An 18,756-nucleotide genomic window follows, 5' to 3' on the forward strand; every position below is an offset into this window, starting at 1 on the left:
GTAACAGAAAAAGTGAGAGGAAGGGAGGGAAATTAAACAGGTGATAAAGGCAGAGAGTAACAGAAAAAGTGAGAGGAAGGGAGGGAAATTAAACAGGTGATAAAGGCAGAGAGTAACAGAAAAAGTGAGAGGAAGGGAGGGAAATTAAACAGGTGATAAAGGCAGAGAGTAACAGAAAAAGTGAGAGGAAGGGAGGGAAATTAAAGAGGTGATAAAGGCAGAGAGTAAAAGCAGAAAGCCATCCTCCTAAAGATGAAAGAGGAAGTAGTGATTATGGCTGTTTGGATTACTGGTTCATGTCTTGGATTTCCTGTATACTCAACAATACCTGAGTCCTCCCGCCTGCTTACAACACCGTTTCTTACACTGACATTCTTCCGCGGAACACACACACACTCAACAGCAGGTGTGACGGGAAGCAGAATCAGACACTCTGTAGCTCTTCCCCAGTATGATGGTGTCATCACACTCAGACAAATGCAGTACACATACGGTCCAGAAAATGGCAGACCTGGGTTCGAATACTATTCGGAATCATTTCAAATACTTTAGCTAAGCTTAATTGAGCTTGCCTGGCACAATGGAACCAATAGAACAGTCCCAAAACGACAAACCCCACCCATATGGCACTCCAGGCAGGCTAGAGTAAACATTCAAAGTATTTGAAAGATTTCAAATACTATTTGAACCGAGGTGTGAAAAATGATGTGACAGTATATGGTTTATATAGCTGCCCCTAAACCACCCTACCACTTAGGAGCAATGTCTGGGCTAGTCAGATAAAGGGAGAGGAAGATTCAGTGGGATAACCAGTGTTTACACTAACAGTATATCAACTTAGCTACTGTAGGTTCCAGTCTGCCTCCGCTTTCTCCAACCTGTTATGATATAGTGATGTTGAAAGCAAAACCAGACAGGTACTCAGGCTAACACAATATTGATTTAGAATCGTGTTAAGGTTGGTTGGCACTTGGCAGGGGCAAATTGTACTTTTAGTGTAAAAATAAAAATAAAAACTGATCCCAAATCAGCCCTCCTACTCTGAGAGGCTTGGTACATCTGGCCCGTGGAGCTGGGTGTATGGTGGAGGGGAGGAGATGGGGGCTGACGGCTTACCAGGATGAAGAGGCCTTCGTTGGCTATCTTTTGATGGTCTGGTATGGTGGAGAACACAGACAGAACCAGACAGCTGAACACCAGCAGGAAACTGTAACACACACACAGACAGGTCAGCATACACTCTAAACATAGCCAAATGCTTAGACAGACACAAAAATAGACATTAGGCAGACAAGTGTGAATATGGTGAGAGAGGGAGAAACAGACCATGGCTATAAGATAGAATCTGTTTTCTTTTTCATTGTACTCTAGTATAGATTATTAACTTGAGTGTGCAGAACAATGGACACTGGTCACTTCTGTGGGACAATGTCACACATTCATCCAGCCTTGCATTGTGTCCACAGTAGATGTATTTGATAATTACAAGTATGGTGTTGTACTCTGCACAGCATGTCTGGCATGCTGAGTGGACACAGATTCTCACAACACCATTATCCCAGAAACCCTAAACCCACTCCAATTTGCATACCACCCCAACAGATCCACCGATGATACAATCTCTATTGCACTCCACACTGCCCTTTCCCACCTGGACAAAAGGAACACCTATGTGAGAATGCTATGCATTGACAACAGCTCAGCGTTCAACACCCTAGTGCCCTCAAAGCTCTTCACTGAGCTAAAGACCATGGGACTAAACACCTCCCTCTACAACTGGATCCTTGACTTCCTGACGGGCCGCCCTCAGGTGCTAAGGGTAGGTAACAACACATCCGACACTGATCCTCAACACAGGGGCCCCTCAGGGGTGTGTGCTCAGTCCCCTCCTGTACTCCCTGTTCAATCATGACTGCATGGCCAGGTATGACACCAACACCATCATTACGTTTACTGATGACAACAGTGGTAGGACTGATCACTGACAACGATGAGACAGCCTATAGGGAGGAGGTCAGAGACCTGGCCGTGTGGTGCCAGGACAACAACCTCTCCCTCAACGTGATCAAGAAAAGGACATGATTGTGGATTACAGGAAAAAGAGGACCGAGCACGCCCCAATTCTCATCGACGGGGCTGCAGTGGAGCAGGTTGAGAGCTTCAAGTTCCTTGGTGTCCACTTCACCAACAATCGAACAGGGTCCAAGCACACCAAGACAATCGTGAAGAGGGCACGACTAAACCTATTCCCCCTCAGGAGACTGAAAATATTTGGCATCGGTCCTCAGATCCTCAAAAGGTTCTACAGCTGCACCATCGAGAGCATCCTGACTGGTTGCATCACTGCCTGGTATGGCAACTGCTCGGCCTCCAACCATAAGGCACTACAGAGGGTAGTGCGATCGTCCCAGTACATCACCGTGGCCAAGCTTCCTGCCATCCAGGACCTCGACACCAGGCGGGGTCAGAGGAAGACCCTAAAATTTGTCAAAGACTCCAGCCACCCTAGTCATAGACTGTTCTCTCTGATACCTCTCATGGCAAGAGGTACTGGAGCGCCAAGTCTAGGTCCAAAAGGCTTCTAAACAGCTCCTACCCCCAAGCCATAAGACTCCTGAACACCTAATCAAATAGCTACCCAGACAATTACACCGCTGCTACTCTCTGTTGTTATCTATGCTTTGTCACTTTAATAACTCTACCTACATGTACATATTACCTCAACTAACCGGTGCCCCAGCACATTGTACCACTCTGTACCAGTACCCCCCTGTATATAGTCCCATTGTTATTTTACTGCTGCTCTTGAATTGCTTGTTATTTTATTTCTTATCGTTTTGTTTTTTTTAAACTGCATTGTTAGTTAGGGGCTCATAATAAGCATTTCACTGTAAGGTCTACTACACCTGTTGTATTCGGTGGATGTGACTAATACAATTTGATTACAATACCTGTACTTTTGGAACGCACAAGGTTCTTTGACAGTTGGAGCAGTGCCGTTGCCCCGACTCCATTCCAGGTGATCCCAGTGGAGTTTCTTTTCCCTCTCTCATGTGAATATTCTGGGAGCACAGTAGGATTAGCCAGGTGGCAGCTGCTGGGGTAGAGGCTAGGTCTCACAGTATGCTGCTGGGGTAGAGGCCAGGCCTCACAGTATGCTGCTGGGGTAGAGCCTAGGCCTTACAGTATGCTGCTGGGGTAGAGGCTAGGCCTCACAGTATGCTGCTGGGGTAGAGGCCAGGCCTCACAGTATGCTGCTGGGGTAGAGGCTAGGTCTCACAGTATGCTGCTGGGGTAGAGGCCAGGCCTCACAGTATGCTGCTGGGGTAGAGGCTAGGTCTCACAGTATGCTGCTGGGGTAGAGGCTAGGTCTCACAGTATGCTGCTGGTGTAGAGGCTAGGCCTCATAGTATGCTGCTGGGGTAGAGGCTAGGTCTCACATTATGCTGCTGGGGTAGAGGCTAGGTCTCACATTATGCTGCTGGGGTAGAGGCTAGGTCTCACATTATGCTGCTGGGGTAGAGGCCAGGTCTCACAGTATGCTGCTGGGGTAGAGGCTAGGTCTCACAGTATGCTGCTGGGGTAGAGGCCAGGTCTCTCAGTATGAGAACACTTCTCACAACCCCAAACAGTCTCCTGCTCACAATCACACACATTCTCCATCACACATACACACTCCCCCCTCCCTCTTTTTTTTCACACACATTCTCTCTTATCTCTGGGGAGAGCTAACGAAGGCCATGACCACTAAAACTCTCTATTACGACAACAACAATCTAGCCTAAGATAAATGACTGTATGAATGGAGCAATCACACTGTGGATATGGATGGGTCATCACTGAAGGAATGACAATCACACTGTGGATATGGATGGGTCATCACTGAAGGAATGACAATCACACTGTGGATATGGATGGGTCATCACTGAAGGAATGACAATCACACTGTGGATATGGATGGGTCATCACTGAAGGAATGACAATCACACTGTGGATATGGATGGGTCATCACTGAAGGAATGACAATCACACTGTGGATATGGATGGGTCATCACTGAAGGAATGACAATCGTAGGCCTTTTTTAAATGGCATATTCAACAATTTACAATCAAATTGATGCTGAAATTTGGATTTTATTTTAGGAAAAAGGCCTGTTTTTTTTTTGAAGCCAGAAGGAGGCTAGTAAGTTACATTTATGCCTTTACTAGACTATGGGGACATTTTATATATGAATGCTTCCACTCAGTGGAATACTGAAATGTATTTTAAACTGCAAAACCCTTACGCACCACTGCACTAGGGGTTGGCTGGCCTTCTAGTCACTCGTAGGCTCAGTCACTGGTATACTTTTATTTACAAAGCCACTTTGGGTTTACTACCTTTTTATTTGTGCATGTCTATTGTTCAGAAATGTGGTGGGTACTCTCTTCGTTCACTGGACTTTATCCTGCTAACTGTTCCAAATGTCCAAACTGAATTTGGTAAAAGGGCTTTTATGTACTCTGCGCCATCGTCTTGGAACGCCTTAAAAAATACTTTTAAACTGGAAGAACTTGATGAATGATCTTGAGACTGATTCTCTGACCTGTCAATGTTTTTAATTGGCTGTTTTTTATTTTCTTATACTCTTGTATATTCAATGGTTTTTACTAGATTACTTGTAGTTTTTCATGTTGTTTGTCTGTCATTTTTGTAATGACTTGGTGCTGCCTATCTTGGCCAGGGCGCTCTTGAAAAAGAGATTTTAAATCTCAATGAGCCCTTCCTGGTTAAATAAAGGTGAAATAAATGAATAAATCACACAATGGTTATGGATGGGTCATCACTGAAGGAATGACAATCACACTGTTCAGTGTTTAACGGAGTGTGTGGCAAAGCCATAATTGTGATTATGTTTGGTCTGTTGGACAACAAAGGTGATGGTAACACTATAATGAATGACAAAGTGACTTTATAATGTTGATCAGCTCTGGTGAGTAACATGTCCACTGTATTCACATGTGGCAAATAACCCTGAAACTTGACCAAACAAAAAATTTAAAAATGAAACAATAAAGAGCAAGAGTAATAACACACAGAGTGGACAGAGAACTCCCTGTTCTTATCCACTATCTCCATAACACACACTACAAGAGTCTACTACAGTCCAGCCATCCTCATTCCCTTCTCTTTACAGTAAACAGGGGTGAAAGGTCACACAGGGGGATAATCATTTCCTTCCAGACTCTCACACACACACACAACCACAGATGATCATTGTAAATGAAGGAAGGAAGAGGATGACTGATTGGAATGGGTGACCAGGGATAGAATCCCAGAGGATCTGACAACAACCCAATGTCAGAGTCAGACACACTGTAGTAGCTACAACAGGACTGGAACCCACCCATTGGGACAACAGGAAGAAAGGAACACAAGACACATATGTCGTAGAGATCTGACAGATCCTCCGGACAGTTCAGACAGCAGTTGGGAGGAATATGTCAACCAGGGAGAGAATACACCAGAAGCCGTATGTATCATGCATCTCAGGAGTGCTGATCTAGGATCTGCAACTTCCCCCGTCCTTGTAATCTTACTCATTGTGATCTAAAAGGCTAAACTGATCTTAGGTTATATTGTTTTAATAGAGGATTGTCCACGTCAACACCCAGGTTATATTGCTTTAATAGAGGATTGTCCACGTCAACCCCCGGGTTAAATTGTTTTAATAGAGGATTGTCCACGTCAACCCCCGGGTTAAATTGTTTTAATAGAGGATTGTCCACGTCAACCCCCGGGTTAAATTGTTTTAATAGAGGAGTGTCCACATCCACCCCTGGGTTAATTTGTTCTAGAGGAGTGTCCACATCACCCCTGGGTTAATTTGTTCTAGAGGACTGGCCACGTCCACCCCCAGGTCATATTGTTTGAGGATTGTCCACGTCCACCCCAGGGTAAAATTTTAATAGACGATTGTCCACGTCCACCCCTGGGTTAATTTGCTTTAGATGATTGTCCACGTCCACCCCTGGGTTAATTTGTTTTAGATGATTGTCCACGTCCACCCCTGGGTTAATTTGCTTTAGATGATTGTCCACGTCCACCCCTTGGTTAATTTGTTTTAATAGAGGACTGTCAACTTCCACCACTGGGTTAATTTGTTCTAGAGGACTGTCCACGTCCACCACTGGGTTAATTTGTTCAAGAGGACTGTCCACGTCCACCACTGGGTTAATTTGTTTTACTAGAGGACTATCCACTTCCACCACTGGGTTAATTTGTTCTAGAGGACTGTCCACGTCCACCACTGGGTTAATTTGTTCAAGAGGACTGTCCACGTCCACCACTGGGTTAATTTGTTTTACTAGAGGACTGTCAACTTCCACCACTGGGTTAATCTGTTCAAGAGGACTGTCCACGTCCACCACTGGGTTAATTTGTTTTACTAGAGGACTGTCAACGTCCACCACTGGGTTAATTTGTTCTAGAGGACTGTCCACGTCCACCACTGGGTTAATTTGTTCAAGAGGACTGTCCACGTCCACCATTGGGTTAATTTGTTCAAGAGGACTGTCCACGTCCACCACTGGGTTAATTTGTTCAAGAGGACTGTCAACGTCCACCACTGGGTTAATTTGTTCTAGAGGACTGTCCACGTCCACCACTGGGTTAATTTGTTCAAGAGGACTGTCCACGTCCACCATTGGGTTAATTTGTTCAAGAGGACTGTCAACTTCCACCACTGGGTTAATTTGTTCAAGAGGACTGTCCACGTCCACCACTGGGTTAATTTGTTCAAGAGGACTGTCCACGTCCACCACTGGGTTAATTTGTTCAAGAGGACTGTCCACGTCCACCATTGGGTTAATTTGTTCAAGAGGACTGTCCACGTCCACCACTGGGTTAATTTGTTCAAGAGGACTGTCAACGTCCACCACTGGGTTAATTTGTTCAAGAGGACTGTCCACGTCCACCACTGGGTTAATTTGTTCTAGTGTGTGTGTGTGTGTGTGTGTGTGTGTGTGTGTGTGTGTGTGTGTGTGTGTGTGTGTGTGTGTGTGTGTGTGTGTGTGTGTGTGTGTGTGTGTGTGTGTGTGTGTGTGTGTGTGTGTGTGTGTGTGTGTGTGTGTGTCTCGCCTGATCAAACACAAATGTGAATAGATGAATAGGACGTAATTCAAAAGATAACTTCTTGTTATCATGAATTGTCATGAATTAACACACAAATCAAAATTGAAAAATACATTTGCTTAATCTTTAGGACCTCATAAAAAAGGAATAAAAGGTATTTAAAAAGGGAGGAACTTGCTGAACTTACATTTTCCGCTGCAAAATGTTTTGCTATGGTGTGCCATAATGAATCGACACCAATCCGCAGGGGTCATATTATAATAGTTCAATTAAACAGGTCTGAGAACTGGACACCAGGGCCCGCTTTCCCTAAAGTATCTTAAGACTAAGTTCATCTTTAGAACCATCTTAAAGAGCCTTTTGAAAGACGCACTACGCAGAAATCGCACCGTCATTTCCTGATTGCTCATATTCTAATAGTTCGCCTAATTTCAGTTTGTGACAAAACAAGCAAGTATTGTGTATAGAATCATTGTACCATCTAAACCGCAGTGAAATATATTCTCCATAACCAAAAATATTGTATTTTCTCTGGTGTGTACAAACCAAAAAGATTTTTATAAATATATATAACTTAAGGGGAAGCATAGAAATGCGAACAGAGAACAGATCGATTGCTTCCTAGACTTGCTTTCAAAAGAACGATCGATCTAACACACATTTCTATGTGAATTTTGTCAGATTGCCAACAAAGTCACATATTGCAGCTTTAAAGTTCCAAACCCTTTCCCAAAACAGTCTTTATTAACGTTGCATTTGAAATCACCTCAGACCACTAGTAGAACAGCACTTTACTCGCAGAAAACTCAGCTAAACATACAATGAAGATGTTCATCTGTCTCTGTGACCGCGGAAATCATCAAAGTTCAATATAAATGACATAACTTTACAATGTTATAACAATCTAGCTATTATATAATTTGGTTAAATATTGACATCACATTCATGTATGTGTAATCGATAGACCTACCTAGTATTAATCCATTATGTGGCGCTTCAATATTCATATATAAACTGCTCAAAAAAATAAAGGGAACACTTAAACAACACAATGTAACTCCAAGTCAATCACACTTCTGTGAAATCAAACTGTCCACTTAGGAAGCAACACTCATTGACAATACATTTCAGATGGAAATTAGGTGGAAATTATAGGCAATTAGCAAGACACCCCCAATAAAGGAGTGGTTCTGCAGGGGGTGACCACAGACCACTTCTCAGTTCCTATGCTTCCTGGCTGATGTTTTGGTCACTTTTGAATGTTGCTTTCACTCTAGTGGTAGCATGAGACTGAGTCTACAACCCACACAAGTGGCTCAGGTAGTGCAGCTCATCCAGGATGGCACATCAATGCAAGCTGTGGCAAGAAGGTTTGCTGTGTCTGTCAGCGTAGTGTCCAGAGCATGGAGGCGCTACCAGGAGACAGGCCAGTACATCAGGAGACGTGGAGGAGGCCGTAGGAGGGCAACAACCCAGCAGCAGGACCGCTACCTAATTTGTGCAAGGAGAAGCAGGAGGAGACTGCCAGAGCCCTGCAAAATGACTTCCAGCAGGCCACAAATGTGCATGTGTCTGCTCAAACGGTCAGAAACAGACTCCATGAGGGTGGTATGAGGGCCCGACATCCACAGAGCACAGCGCAACACCGTGCAGGATGTTTGGCATTTGCCAGAGAACACCAAGATTGGCCACTGGTGCCCTGTGCTCTTCACAGATGAAAGCAGTGAGCACGTGACAGACGTGACAGAGTCTGGAGACGCAGTGGAGAACATTCTGCTGCCTGCAACATCCTCCAGCATGACCGGTTTGGCGGTGGGTCAGTCAAGGTGTGGGGTGGCATTTTTTGGGGGCCGTACAGCCCTCCTGTCGCCAAAGGTAGCCTGACTGCCATTAGGTACCGAGATGAGATCCTCAGACCTCTTGTGAGACCATATGCTGGTGCGGTTGGCCCTGGGTTCCTCCTAATGCAAGACAACGCTAGACCTCATGTGGCTGAGTGTGTCAGCAGTTCCTGCAAGAGGAAGGCATTGATGCTATGGACTGGCCCGCTGTTCCCAGACCTGAATCCAATTGAGCACATCTGGGACATCATGTTGTCCATCCACCAACGCCACATTGCAGACAGACTGTCCAGGACTTGGCGGATGCTTTAGTCCAGGTTCTGGGAGGAGATTCAGGAGACCATTGTCATCAGGAGCATGCCCAGGCGTTGTTGGGAGGTCATACAGGCACGTGGAGGCCACACACTACTGAGCCTCATTTTGACTTGTTTTAAGGACATTACATCAAAGTTGGATCAGCCTGTAGTGTGGTTTTACACTTTGATTTTGAGTGTGACTCCAAACCAGACCTCCATGGGTTGATAAATTTGATTTCCATTGATCATTTTTGTGGATTTTGTTGTCAGCACATTCAACTATGTAAAGAAAAAGTATTTAATAAGAATATTTCATTCATTCCGATCTAGGATGTGTTATTTTACTGTTCCCTTTATTTTTTGAGCTCACGTATTTCCCTGTAGCCTAACCAATAACTGGGTTATATTAGGTCTATGGCAATGGCTTAACTTGCTCCTTCATGTTTAATTACTTTAATTGTAGAATATCTATAGGCTTACTTGAAGTGCAATTCCTGCCTGCCATTAAGCTACAATGACTTGTTGAACATGAACAAAAACCTTTGTCATCATATCCTACTTTTTAAGTCACGTTCACGTTCTATAGCGGACAAGGGAACAAGCGACTGACTTTGGCTTTATTCATCCATGCTCACAGTTTACACAAACTGAAAAAAATTCAAACATTACATACAAAATAGCAGGAGAAAACACAAATAATACATAACACATGGTAAACATAATACAAATACATAATAGGATACAGAAAATTTCTAAGGAGCACTGTATTGTGTACCAAAAAATAAAGAAAAGATTGACCAGCCATTACTAATTTAGCTCTTCAGCCTAAATTCTCACCACGGGAAAGCTCCTGTAACACAGTCGAGTTTCCCCTTTGTAACGAGAGCACTGCGTGGTGTTTTTAGGACATTATTTTTTAGGATGAATCCTTAAAAACACGCTTTAGCCCGAGTTACATCGCTATCAGGAAACCTGGCTCAGGTCTGAAAGACAACACCCCCTTTTAACATCAGCAATTAACTGGAAACATTGGGGCAAAAATCCACCAAAATCTGCTTAGTTGTTCGTTGCCTCAAAATCCTGGAGGTCAGAAAAATGATAACGGCAAAAGCGTATGATATATAGCCCATGCATTGTCCATGTGCGGGAGGTCGCATTTCAACATTTCAGCTGAGGGAACAGTTTTAGCCACAACACCCCCACCCCTCTCCAGCACCCTTCAGAGAAATGTCAATTAAGGAGGCGCATCAGTAGAAAAACCACCAAATCAGCAGTCTCTTGTTTCTGAGGAGGTCGAATGGAGTATAATCTGCTGTATGGCTCCTCCTGAGTGGTTTTCGGTTTCCATATAAACAAACTGATATCAGACTAAACTATGTCAAAAACACTGTCTCGCAAGGTAATGAGAGTCACAATTAAAATTGAGAGAAATGCAACTGTACTGATGACTATATGAGAAGAAACTTTGTTAAAAATGTACCAGTAAGCACTTAATGTCATTTTTGCATAGGCCCTTATGGATTGATTGATGATTGATTGATGCAGGGAATTGGAAATAGATTTTTTGACAAAAGCCACACACAGAGAGGCGCGCGAACACAGAGAGGCGCGCGGAACACAGAGAGGCGCGCGCGAACACAGAGAGGCGTGCGTGAACACAGAGAGACGCGCGCGCGCACACAGAGAGACGCGCGCGCACACAGAGAGACGCGCGCGCGCACACAGAGAGACGCGTGCGCGCGCACACAGAGAGACGCGCGCGCACACAGAGAGACGCGCGCGCACACACAGAGAGACGCGCGCACACACAGAGAGCGCGCGCACACACAGAGAGACGCGCGCGCACGCACACAGAGAGACGCGCGCGCGCGCACACACACACAGAGAGAGACGCGCACACACAGAGAGACCCGCACACAGAGAGACGCGTGCGCGCACACAGAGACGACGCGCGCGCACACAGAGAGACGCGCGCGCGCGCACACAGAGAGGCGCGCGCGCGCACACAGAGAGACGCGCGCGCGCGCACACAGAGAGACGCGCGCGCGCGCACACAGAGAGACGCGCGCGCACACAGAGAGACGCGCGCGCGCGCACACAGAGACACACGCGCGCGCGCACACAGAGACGCGCGCGCGCACACAGAGAGACGCGCGCGCACACAGAGAGACGCGCGCGCGCACACAGAGACGCGCGCGCGCACACAGAGAGACGCGCGCGCGCGCACACAGAGAGAGACGCGCGCGCACACAGAGAGAGCGCGCGCACACACAGAGAGACCCACACACAGAGAGACGCGCGCGCGCGCACACACAGACGCGCGCGCACACACACAGACGCGCGCGCACACACACAGACGCGCGCGCACACACACAGACGCGCGCGCACACACACAGACGCGCGCGCACACACAGAGACGCGCGCGCACACACACAGACGCGCGCGCACACACACAGACGCGCGCGCACACACACAGACGCGCGCGCACACACACAGACGCGCGCACACACAGACGCGCGCGCGCACACACAGACGCGCGCGCACACACAGACGCGCGCGCGCACACACACAGACGCGCGCGCACACACACAGACGCGCGCACACACACAGACGCGCGCGCACACACACAGACGCGCGCGCACACACACAGACGCGCGCGCACACACACAGACGCGCGCGCACACACACAGACGCGCGCGCACACACACAGACGCGCGCGCACACACACAGACGCGCGCGCACACACACAGACGCGCGCACACACAGAGAGACCCACACACAGAGAGACGCGCGCGCACACAGAGAGACGCGCGCGCGCACACAGAGAGACGCGCGCGCGCACACAGAGAGACGCGCGCGCACACAGAGAGCGCGCGCGCACACAGAGAGACGCGCGCGCGCACACAGAGAGCGCGCGCGCACACAGAGAGACGCGCGCGCACACAGAGAGACGCGCGCGCACACAGAGAGACGCGCGCACACAGAGAGACGCGCGCACACACAGAGAGACGCGCGCGCACACAGAGAGACGCGCGCGCGCGCACACAGAGAGACGCGCGCGCGCGCACACAGAGAGGCGCGCGCGCGCACACACAGAGACGCGCGCGCGCGCACACAGAGACGCGCGCGCACACAGAGAGACGCGCGCGCGCGCACACAGAGAGGCGCGCGCGCGCACACAGAGAGACGCGCGCGCGCACACAGAGAGAGCGCGCGCGCACACAGAGACGCGCGCGCGCACAGAGGCGCGCGCGCACACAGAGACGCGCGCGCACACAGAGAGACGCGCGATCGCACACAGAGAGACGCGCGATCGCACACAGAGACGCGCGATCGCACACAGAGAGACGCGCGATCGCACACAGAGAGACGCGCGATCGCACACAGAGAGACGCGCGATCGCACACAGAGAGACGCGCGCGCGCACACAGAGAGACGCGCGCGCGCACACAGAGAGACGCGCGCGCACACAGAGAGAGCGCGCGCGCACACAGAGACGCGCGCGCGCACACAGAGAGAGACGTGCGCGCGCGCACACAGAGAGACGCGCGCGCGCACACAGAGAGACGCGCACACACAGAGAGACGCGCACACACAGAGAGACGCGCACACACAGAGAGACCCACACACAGAGACGCGCACACACAGAGAGGCGCTCTCTCTCTCCTATCCCAGCTGTTGTACTTTCTGAACAGATACAATTTGGGCCTGCTCTGGGGGTCCCTGCCTTCTCCCTTCCACCCGTAAAGACCTACTGTAGGACTGGTCATCGGATGGGTCACCCTGTATGGCCTGCTGTGACCCTCTGCCAACAAACCTGGGGGTGAGGAGACATCCTGAACCACAGGATTTTTTTCTCCATCTGACACCCCACTACAAAAGCAAATCCAGCCAACCAATGTAGCCAGTCTGGGAGAGGGGATATTTGTAGCCTGAGTGAGAACAGAACACAAACCAAACCATCCTAAATGAGATGACCAGCCACAGATACACTATGGGATAAATGCCTGGTAGAATATACATTAGCCAGTTGCTTACACACACACACACACACACACACACACACACACACACACACACACACACACACACACACACACACACACACACACACACACACACACACACACACACACACACACACACACACACATCTATTTACCATATGATCTGAAAACAAAACAATGGGAATCTTGCCTTTCAGCTACACCTCAACTCTAGGTTGGTTTGACCACTGTTTCTTACTACAGACAGAAGAAAAAAAACAGGAGACTTCTCCAGCAGCCTTTGGCTCTCTGCAAGGAAACATGTCTTCAAATCCAACAGTGTTGTGTCTTGTGTATATTTGAAGTTTCTTTGAAATTCAAGCTAGTTGTAAACAGACAGTACCTCTCTGTCCAGCTACACAAAAACACAGCCTGGTCCAAATAAACAGCCAGAATAGGCCTCTTTCATTTTGAGCAACAGTAGGAAACATAGATGTCTACATCCCAAATTGCACCTTATTCCCTTTATAGTGCACTACTGTTGACCGGGTCCCATAAGGCTCTGATCAAAAGTAGTGCACTATATAGGGAATAGAGTGACATTTTTGGTGAAGCATTCTGAGCTACATTACTTTTCAGGGAAGTAGGCTTTTAATGGAAGTTAGGTTGGGCCTCTTGTTTGTAAGTGCCTTGACCTACTATAAATGTTTTCCTGAAAATGCATACTGCAAGTGCAATAAAAAAAAGGCACTTTACTTGAATCCTGAGGTCTTTATAGTATAGGAATGAAAAAAGAAAACAGGCACAATGGATATTTTTAACCATCTGTCACCATGCCATCAGTGTTTATTTATTTATTCATTCAATTAAAACAACCGCTTGTCCCCACCCCACCCTCAGATGCCGGCATAGTGAAGCCCCCGCCCCAAAGAGACTTTCCAAGGGCAGGAAAGTCCAGCCCGATGCCCGGTCAGGCATGGTTGTGAGCGCACCCAACCACCAGGACCAGCACACATACCGCTCACAGCGTGAAACCAAAATCAAAAACATAACTAAATGCAAAACATACAATAATCACATCCCACCAACTGGGGTCCATATCAGGGGATCTCTTTACATGACTGGTTTTTGATATTCTAAAGAATACAGACCATGTCCAATGTATATTTGGAGTTTTGTGGATATTCACCAAATCCTGACATTCTGAATCCATGTGTCTTTTAGACACACACTACCCTTCAAAAAAGTCTGGGGTCATTTAGAAATGTACTTGTTTTGAAAGAAAAGCACATTTCTTTGGTCCATTAAAATAACATCAAATTGATCAGAAATACAGTGTAGACATAGTTAATGTTGTAAATGACTATTGTAGCTGGAAACGGCTGATTTGTTATGGAATATCTACATAGGTGTACAGAGGCCCATTATCAGCAACCATCACGTCTGTGTTCCAATGGCACGTTGTGTTAGCTAATCCAAGTTAATCATTTAAAAAAGGCTAATTGATCATTAGAAAACCATTTTGCAATTATGTTAGCACAGCTGAAAACTGTTGTTATGATTAAAGAAGCAATAAAACTGGCCTTCTTTAGACTATTTGATTGTCTGGAGCAACAGCATTTGTGGGTTCGATTACAGGCTCAAAATGGACAGAAACAAATAACTTTCTTCCGAAACTCGTCAGTCTATTCTTGTTCTGAGAAATGAGGACTATTCCATGCGAGAAATTACCAATAAACTGAAGACCTCGTACAACGCGGTGTACTACTCCCTTCACAGAACAGTGCAAACTGGCTCTAGACAGAATAGAAAGAGTGGGAGGCCCCGGGGCACAAGAGGACAAGTACATTAGAGTGTCTAGTTTGAGAAACAGAGGGCTACAAGTCCTCAACTGGCAGCTTCATTAAATAGTACCTGTAAAACACCAGTCTCAATGTCAACAGTGAAGAGGCGACACTGGGATGCTGGCCTTCTAGGCAGAGTTGCAAAGAAAAGCCATATCTCAGACGGGCCAATAAAAATAAAAGATTAACACAGATACTGGACAGAGGAAGTTTGGGAAAAAAAGTTATGGACAGACAAATAAGTTTGAGGTGTTCGGATCACAAAGAAGAACATTCGTGAAAAAAAAGAAGAAGAAAAAAGATACTGGAGGAGTGATGACGCCATCTGTCAAGCATGGTGGAGGCAATGTTATGGTCTGGGGGTGCTTTGGTGGTGGTAAAGTGGGAGATTTGCACAGGGTAAAAGGGATCTTGAAGGAAGGCTGTCACTCCGTTTTGCAATGCCATACCCTGTGGACAGCGCTTAATTGGAGCCAATTTCCTCCTACAACAGGACAATGACACAAAGCACAGCTCCAAACTATGCAAGATCTATTTACAGAAGAAGCAGTCAGCTGGTATTCTGTCTATAATGGAGTGGTCAGCACAGTCACTGGATGTAAACCCTATTGAGCTGTTCTGGGAGCAGCTTGACCGTATGGTACGTAAGAAGTGCCCTTCAAGCCAATCCAACTTGAGGTGCTTCAGGAACCATGGGGTGAAATCTCTTCAGATTACCTCAACAAACTGACAACTAGAATGCCAAAGGTATGCAAGGCTGTAATTTCTGCAAATGGAAGATTTGGACAAAAGCAAAGTTTGAAGGACAATTATTATTTCAATTAAAAATAATTATTTATAACCTTGTCAACGTCTTGACTATATTTCCTATTCATTTTGCAACTCATTTCATGTGTGTTTCATGGAAAACAAGGACATTTCTAAGTGACTCCAAACCTTTGAACGGTAGTGTATATGATGTTGGGATTACTCTGAATATCACACATGAACATTTCCTATGGTTGGATATGGACTCATTCAATTTCCTGAGATATGGGACATCCTATTTTCTCTCTTCATGTTGACAAATACCGACTGTATACATCACATATCTGGGTTCTCAGCATATTCAAGATATCAAGCTATATTGATTTCAGATATGTTTCTCTTAGCTGAGGTCCATATCCAGATCTTGATACGTTTTTTGATCTATGTATAATCCCTCCACCCCTGCCTACCTACAGTACATGTACAAATGACCTGTACCCCCGCACATTGACTCATACCGGTACTCCCTGTATATACCTCCTTATTGTGTTCCTTTTGATTCTTTTTTACCTTTAGTTTATTTGGTAAATATTTTCTTAACTCTTTCTTGAACTGCACTGTTGGTTAAAGGCTTGTAAAGTAAGCATTTCACGTTAAGGTGTACACATTGTATTCGGGACATGTGACAAATAAAGTTTTATTTGATATGCTGTCAGTAAGGATGATTTCTGATGCATTTCTGAGTTCAACACATGCTCAATTGACAAATATGAAATACATATTTTTCTTTCATGCACAAAGAAGACATTTATGGATTGCCTCCTGATATCATACACGTAAGGCCGGATATTGACTTATTAGATATCCTGAGATAGGCCTATGTGGACATCTTATTTTCTGTATACGATAACAAATAGTAGGCCTACATGGTATGTTTTCTCAGCACATACAAGGCATATGCTCTTGACTGAGGTCCATATCAAGATCTTGATATGCTAAATAAGGAACATTTTTTAAGCTTATGAGAGTGGAGGACATGCTCAATAAATTTGACGAATATTAAATCCTTATCATTTTTTCAAACACTAGCTGTAATTGTTGACTAGGTATCCGCTTTCCCTTTGTTTTCCCTCTGGATAAAGGTCCACGCAAACCGCAAGCTAAAAGCACTAACCAAATTTAAAGAATAGACTGATGCATCAATTGTTGTTTTGTATATCAGTTCATAACCGCGATGCCATGGTATTGGTACATCAAATCTGTTACCGACTATCTTGAATTTTATGTGGCATAGTTGTCAACCCTCTTGACCGTAAGTGCAACATACATTTTACTATTTATATTGATCATTTTAAGACATTTATGATGTTTAATTGGTGTCAGACAAACTAATTCCTTTTTAGTAATTGCCTATTCCATTTTTGTGGCAGAGCTGCGATGAGTTGGTTATAATTTTGTATTGAGCATACAGTGCCTTGCGAAAGTATTCGGCCCCCTTGAACTTTGCGACCTTTTGCCACATTTCAGGCTTCAAACATAAAGATATAAAACTGTATTTTTTTGTGAAGAATCAACAACAAGTGGGACACAATCATGAAGTGGAACGACATTTATTGGATATTTCAAACTTTTTTAACAAATCAAAAACAAAAAAATTGGGCGTGCAAAATTATTCAGCCCCTTTACTTTCAGTGCAGCAAACTCTCTCCAGAAGTTCAGTGAGGATCTCTGAATGAACCAATGTTGACCTAAATGACTAATGATGATAAATACAATCCACCTGTGTGTAATCAAGTCTCCGTATAAATGCACCTGCACTGTGATAGTCTCAGAGGTCCGTTAAAAGCGCAGAGAGCATCATGAAGAACAAGGAACACACCAGGCAGGTCCGAGATACTGTTGTGAAGAAGTTTAAAGCCGGATTTGGATACAAAAAGATTTACCAAGCTTTAAACATCCCAAGGAGCACTGTGCAAGCGATAATATTGAAATGGAAGGAGTATCAGACCACTGCAAATCTACCAAGACCTGGCCGTTCCTCTAAACTTTCAGCTCATACAACGAGAAGACTGATCAGAGATGCAGCCAAGAGGCCCATGATCACTCTGGATGAACTGCAGAGATCTACAGCTGAGGTGGGAGACTCTGTCCATAGGACAACAATCAGTCGTATATTGCACAAATCTGGCCTTTATGGAAGAGTGGCAAGAAGAAAGCCATTTCTTAAAGATATCCATAAAAAGTGTTGTTTAAAGTTTGCCACAAGCCACCTGGGAGACACACCAAACATGTGGAAGAAGGTGCTCTGGTCAGATGAAACCAAAATGTAACTTTTTGGCAATAATGCAAAATGTTATGTTTGGCGTAAAAGCAACACAGCTCATCACCCTGAACACACCATTCCCACTGTCAAACATGGTGGTGGCAGCATCATGGTTTGGGCCTGCTTTTCTTCAGCAGGGACAGGGAAGATGGTTAAAATTGATGGGAAGATGGATGGAGACAAATACAGGGCCATTCTGGAAGAAAACCTGATGGAGTCTGCAAAAGACCTGAGACTGGGATGTAGATTTTGTCTTCAACAAGACAATGATCCAAAACATAAAGCAAAATCTACAATGGAATGGTTCAAAAATAAACATATCCAGGTGTTAGAATGGCCAAGTCAAAGTCCAGACCTGAATCCAATTGAGAATCTGTGGAAAGAACTGAAAACTGCTGTTCACAAATGCTCTCCATCCAACCTCACTGAGCTCGAGTTGTTTTGCAAGGAGGAATGGGAAAAAATTTCAGTCTCTCGATGTGCAAAACTGATAGAGACATACCCCAAGCGATTTACAGCTGTAATCGCAGCAAAAGGTGGCGCTACAAAGTATTAACTTAAGGGGGCTGAATAATTTTGCACGCCCAATTTTTCAGTTTTTGATT

The 18,756-nt window shown here is 45.7% G+C and overlaps 1 protein-coding gene across 2 annotated transcripts in view; it reads right to left on the minus strand.

Annotated features, from left to right (window-relative positions):
- Positions 1-18,756, minus strand: part of LOC118370982 (potassium voltage-gated channel subfamily KQT member 4-like) — a 100,318-nt gene that overhangs the window by 30,151 nt on the left and 51,411 nt on the right. For both annotated transcript variants that reach the window (XM_052469919.1, XM_052469920.1), the window contains exon 2: positions 1,117-1,207. In XM_052469919.1, the coding sequence (XP_052325879.1) occupies positions 1,117-1,207 (91 nt within the window). The remainder of the gene's footprint in view (positions 1-1,116; positions 1,208-18,756) is intronic.

Source organism: Oncorhynchus keta, chromosome 19 (assembly GCF_023373465.1).
Source record: "Oncorhynchus keta strain PuntledgeMale-10-30-2019 chromosome 19, Oket_V2, whole genome shotgun sequence".
NCBI classification, from domain to species: domain Eukaryota; kingdom Metazoa; phylum Chordata; class Actinopteri; order Salmoniformes; family Salmonidae; genus Oncorhynchus; species Oncorhynchus keta.